Source organism: Rana temporaria, chromosome 5, assembly GCF_905171775.1.
Source record: "Rana temporaria chromosome 5, aRanTem1.1, whole genome shotgun sequence".
In the NCBI taxonomy this organism is placed as follows: Eukaryota; Metazoa; Chordata; class Amphibia; order Anura; family Ranidae; genus Rana; species Rana temporaria.
In genome coordinates, this window is record NC_053493.1 from 429,227,934 (window position 1) to 429,233,933 (window position 6,000).

At 48.1% G+C, this 6,000-nt stretch overlaps 1 protein-coding gene across 1 annotated transcript in view; it reads left to right on the forward strand.

Moving 5' to 3' along the window:
• LOC120941784 (tyrosinase-like) overlaps window positions 1-5,342 on the forward strand; it is a 28,209-nt gene extending 22,867 nt beyond the window's left edge. The window contains exons 3-5 of the mRNA XM_040355465.1: window positions 2,365-2,578; window positions 4,088-4,226; window positions 5,054-5,342. Coding sequence (XP_040211399.1) covers window positions 2,365-2,578; window positions 4,088-4,226; window positions 5,054-5,261 — 561 coding nt within the window. The 3' untranslated portion in view covers window positions 5,262-5,342. The remainder of the gene's footprint in view (window positions 1-2,364; window positions 2,579-4,087; window positions 4,227-5,053) is intronic.
• The last annotated feature ends 658 nt before the right edge of the window (window positions 5,343-6,000 follow it).

A 6,000-nucleotide genomic window follows, 5' to 3' on the forward strand; every position in this document is an offset into this window, starting at 1 on the left:
TTTCTAGGTAGATAGAACAAGCAGGCGGCTGCACACGCAGCAGAGGGCCATCAATGAGTACCTGTGCCAATATGGCAGCAGAACTGGCTCAGAGGAGCTTTTTCCCCCCACGCCAGTGGGCCTTGATCAGGGATGCATGCACTGTCCTGTCACCATTTGAGGAGGCCACGAGGATGGTGAGCAGTGACAGTGCATGCATCAGTGAGACTGTCCCGCTTATTCACATGTTGGAGCACACCCTACGTGGAATAATGGACAGGGTCCTTGAGGCAGAACAGAGGGAGGAAGAGGAGGACTTCCTTACCTCTCAAGGCCCCCTTTATCCAGACCGTGTTCCTGCTTGCCCACCTGGAACACAGGAAGAGGAGGAGGAGGAGGAGGATTGTGTCAGCATGGAGGTGGAGCCTATCATTCAGCATCAGCAGCAGTCTTCAAGGGATCATTTACAGTCCCAAGGAACACGTGGACTTTTACGTGGCTGGGATGAGGTGGCTGCAGATCATGTCATCCTCAGTGACCCAGAGGACTCTCCCCCGAATGCTTCAGCAAACCTACGTTGTATAGATACCATGGAGTAGGGTGACCAGACATCCCCAGTTTCAGGGGACAGTCCCCTGATTGAGGACACTGTCCCCGGACCAAGTCTGTCCCTGGTTTTGTCCCCAGATTGGATTTAATAGGGGGCAGGGGCAATTTCAAAGACAGTCAGTGCAGAATTAAAATATATTTTTTTTAATTACATCCCCCCCACTCCTCCGTGCCTGCTCGCATAGGGGGGTTGTATTTTCCCATTATCTGTGCCCCTTTCTGATGATCATGTGCTGGTCGGAGTGGAGGGAATATTTCTTCAGTTTCGGGTGCATGCCCATTCAGCTTCGCTCGCATGTTCCTCTGCCTTGGCTCAAATCCCGGCCACCCACCTGCCTATCTCCTTGCCTTCCCTGGCGGAGTGATCTTCCTCCGCTCCCCATCCAGTAGTAGCCGGGGCCCGAAGAGTAAGACTTGAGAGGCTGTGAGGCGGCCGCGACGGGCAGAGAGTCGCTGATTGTCGCCATTACTAGTAAAGAAAAAATATGTCCCTGGATTTCATTTTAAAAATCTGGTCACCTTACCATGGAGAGGTGCACACAAAGTGCAGGAGAGAGCTGGAAGAAGCTTAGGCTAGATGGAGGGACAGCAGCTAAGCAGCCATAGGTGTGCCGGTGACTGTGAGGGGGGTGAGAGAGAGCCCAAGGCCCCACTTTGGTAAATGTCGTTCCTAATTGGATTATACCTCCGGGTTCACCATGATCTTCTCTGTGGGACTGTGGTGCAGGGCATAGATTTGGTGATGGGGGATCTCAAGAACACTCTGGAACCCAAACAAATGGCTCCTTGGCATCAACCCAAAAGAGTTGAATGTGGGGGTGTCCATGGGTTTAGGAACATACTGTACTTATGTATAGTCCATGTCTATTGTATCTTCTTTCCTTTATTTGGTACTTTAAAGTTTGGAATAGGAAGTGCTTCTGATTTCATGGCAGGTCATGTTGTGCTGTGTACCATTGTGGAGATTTCCATTCACTTTTTGTCACAGAGATACAAGAAGAAGTTAGAGGAAATCTCCCAACGTGAGTGGAGTTCCTCTCTTGTCCCTGGAACAAGTATCCCCAACAGAAGATTCGGTTCACACTAGGGCGACACGACTTCCAGCGCGACTTTCAGAGGCGACTCCGACATAACTTGAGCATGAACCACAGGGCGATCTGGGGCGATTTACAACACGACTTGAAGTCGTCTCCAGGACAGGAGACTTTCCAGTGGCCAATCAAACAACAATCAGCTCTGGGAGAGGGAGAGGGAGGGGGAGGTTTGCCTGAGAAATGTATGTTATCTTCCTGGAAAGTCGCTTCAGTTAAGACAGTGATCAGACTTCTGAGGCGACTTCCATTGAAATCAATGGGTACAAATCGCCTACAAGTCGGATTGAAGTAGTACAGGAACCTTTTCTGAAGCCGGATCGCCTTGAGTCGTGTGTATTAACACCGCTCCCATTCACTTCCATTGTTTTTCTCTACAGCGCGACTTGGGACGACTTGAGGCGACATGAAGTCGGATCGCAAGTCGCCCCAGTGTGAACCGGCTCTTACCCTTACCTCTTGTTCTGGGGACAACCTTCAGATTGTAGGTGACCTAATAATGTCTTCTCCAGTGATAGTAGTCACCAGTGCACATATAGAGGGTGAATCTCCTCCGTGGGGACACATTCACCAAGAGTGAGAAACTTGTCCTCAGTCACATTTTTCATACACGCACTTTGAATGAAATGAAGCACCTTGACCTCAATAATATCTGCCATATTTTCTGTATCTTCTATTATTGAAGGCTATTTGCAGTGGCTTTGATTTCCCTGATGAATACTGTCCTTTGGCTGATGAAGAATATAAATTGGAAAGACTACACCGAAAACCGGGAACCACGCCCTACGCGCCCAACCTGCCCACCTACGAGGATGTAGACAATGCGTTGAAGCTGGAAGAAATGGATACTCCTCCCTTTAATGAGACATCGCGACGCAGCTTTCGGAATTCCCTGGAAGGTATGGCCAATATCTCATGGGGTTATATATCAGGCCTCCACAGGATAATAAATAATGGTGTCTGTCAGGCTACCTCCGATGTGTCACGTTTAGGTTCACAAAAGTATTTTTTCCATTTTTTTTCCAGACCTGGATGGATTCGGAGATAGGGGTGTAAAAAGACAAGAGTCTATTTACATCAGCCTGTCCCTTGGGATTCATGGAAAAACTGACCTTATCGGAATACTCATCTTAAGCTGGCCATAGAGAAGTTTAGCCAGATTAACCCATCCACACATTTGATGTGGATGGGGAAATCCTCTCATTATGTTGTATTCTGACAATTAGTCCCATATGTTAGACCTTTAAATATTGGTGCTATTTAATTACAAGCCACAAACATTTTGTTGCATGCCAATATATTGGCCACGCCCTTTTATATATCCAACAGGGAGCAGGGGTTGGTGGGGTGATAGGTGGGGAGGGGGGCGCAGTTTCACATTTTTGCCCTGGGCACTGGATGACCTTGTCCTGGCAGTATGTGCCAGTCTTTGTCACCTTCTCTCCGTCACTGTCAGCCAGCAGGAGGAGCAGCTGAGCACTTCTGTACCCACTCTTCTCCTTCCTTTCCCCTCCGCTACTGAAGACATGAGCAGAGCTGCTTGTTGATGGAGTTGCTCTGTGTGGCTTTGATCTCCCTCATTCGCCCCGCTGGGATCTGTGTGTAGCAGTCGCCTCTCACCCCTGGCTTCGATGCTGTTAGAGTGGGCTGTGTGAAGTCCCCCTCCATCCTGATCCCCCTCCATTTTGGCAGCAGCAGCTTAAGCCAATCAACAGCAGGAGAGAGGACTTGCTGTGCAGCCACTGAGGATCATGGGATATGTAGTCCAAAAATGAGATCTGTGCACTGGAGGCTCTGGGCTGTGCACTTTAATATTCAAGATTCTCTACATATAGGGGAGGGAAAATTACCGGAGAGTGAGAGGATAGGAGCTGAGGACTGTGACACTGATTGCTCTCCTGCCATGCTGGGACCCAAAACTGCAGAGACCCATTGTCATGTGTGCCTATAGTGAGGGAGAACCAGGGGAGAGTCTGAAAAGCTAGGACTGAGCTTTGTGGGAGACCTGATCATAAGGACCTAATCATGAAGGCTGAGATTTCTGAGACAACTGACCACCAAGCAGCTTGTTTCCAGGAGTGGTGAGCAGAACTGCCAAGTTTAATCCTGTGCTATATACAGTTAATGCCAATAGAGACAGATTCTTACCTAACCCATCAGCCATTTATTGTGTACAGAATTAAAGGGGCAGCTTCTTGTGCACCAACTTATAGAAGGGCCCCAATGATAGCTAGCTAATATTGACATTTAGGCACCAGTTACTCTGCAGCCTTTCCCAGCCATGGATTTGTGATATTTTTAAACCTAAATAACTTTGTAACAATGTATTTATGTAAGCTTCATTTGTTAACACTTTAATGTCCTCTCAAGATACAATGTACTTACAGACGTTCCATCAATTTTTTTAGGGTTCTTATCACCAGATGGGGTGACACTGAAAAGAAGTTTACACAACCTGGTCCACATATATCTGGGGGGCACCATGTCTCAGATCCCCATCTCCAGCAATGACCCCATCTTCATCCTACATCACAGCTTTATCGATAAGTAAGTATTAGAAATGTCCAGGGGACTCATATAAAGAAACAGCAATAAAAGTCATTTCCAGACACTCCCAGCCGCCCTTAACACCCTTCAATCACAAAACTGACCTGCAATGGTGGTAGCACTCCGGACGGAGACAGAAAAATAGGCTCAGGCATTTTAGACTGAGCAGCCAATTTTTCCAGGTCCCGGGAAGGTGGGGGGGGGGGGGGGGGGTGTTTATGGGGGCAGTTGGTGAAAGGATATTCACAGAATTGATCCTCCACACTGTAATGTAAAGGGGCACTGAGAATGACTACAGTGCCCCTTTACATTACAGTGCCCCTAGCAATCATGCCCCCCCTTCTTTTAAGTGCACCCGTTTACTCTGTGCTTGCTGTGCATATCTCCAGCAACTCCCGCCCCTGCTCCCTTAAATCACAATACACAGAGCACCCCTTACATCAGAGTCTGCCCTGCCCCTTTGCACTGGCACCTCCTGGCCCTTTATGGGGTTTCTGATGCCGGGAAGTGGGGCTTATGATCATGTGATCGCTGTGATTGGCTGTCATGGCGGTCACATGACCGTAAAATATTACAAACAGCGATCGGGAGCTTTCAGTTAGCCGCCGGTACCTGTGCCAGGAGTGCGTGTGCTCTCAGCACAGCTGTATTTGCTATGTGGTACACAAATATACGGCCAATCGGCACCAAGGCCCACCCTTTGAGAGGTTTGTGTACTGTTGGCCTGAAGGGGTTCAATTAGTTCATACACTGGGAGGCAGGAGAGAGGATGAGCTTACTAGACTATATCTGGTTCTGTAATAAAACTAGTAATATCTTCTGTGCAGGATCTTTGAAACGTGGATAACGAAGTACAACAAATCTCCTGATGACTTCCCTGAAAACAATCTGATGGGTCAGGGGCCAAATGATTGTGCGACGCCATATTTCCCTTGTTACAAGAACAAAGACTTCATACATAGCTCAACTAAGTTTGGCTATCAGTATTCCTCATTCCTCAGGAAGCCGCCCATGGGGCGCCGTAATTATCAATGAGCAGAAGATTTTGTTCCATGTTGTATGCTTGATCTATGTCATCTACCTCCGACGGTGCTGGAAATAAACTGATATAATATATATAATGTGTTACGTGAACTGCCACCGAGACTCTGACAGGAACATCATCATCTCAACACCTACACATCGGTTTCACAGAGGATGGACTTGTGTCTTTTTTCAACCTCACCTACTATGTAACCTACCCAATGGTGGAGCCTGGAGCCATCTTCCTCATCTTCACCTCCATCTTCACTTCCATCTTCACCTCCATCTTCACCTCCATCTTCACCTCCACCTTCACTTCCATCTTCACCTCCATCTTCACCTCCATCTTCACCTCCTTCTTCACCTCCATCTTCACCTCCATCTTCCTCTTCACCTCCATCTTCCTCTTCATCTCCATCTTCACCTCCATCTTCACCTCCATCTTCACCTCCATCTTCACCTCCTTCTTCACCTCCATCTTCACCTCCTTCTTCACCTCCTTCTTCACCTCCTTCTTCACCTCCATCTTCTCCTCCATCTTCACCTCCATCTCCACCTCCTTCTTCACCTCCATCTTCACCTCCATCTTCACCTCCTTCTTCACCTCCATCTTCACCTCCTTCTTCACCTCCTTCTTCACCTCCATCTTCACTTCCATCTTCACCTCCTTCTTCACCTCTATCTTCACCTCCTTCTTCACCTCCTTCTTCACCTCCATCTTCACTTCCATCTTCACTTCCATCTTCACCTC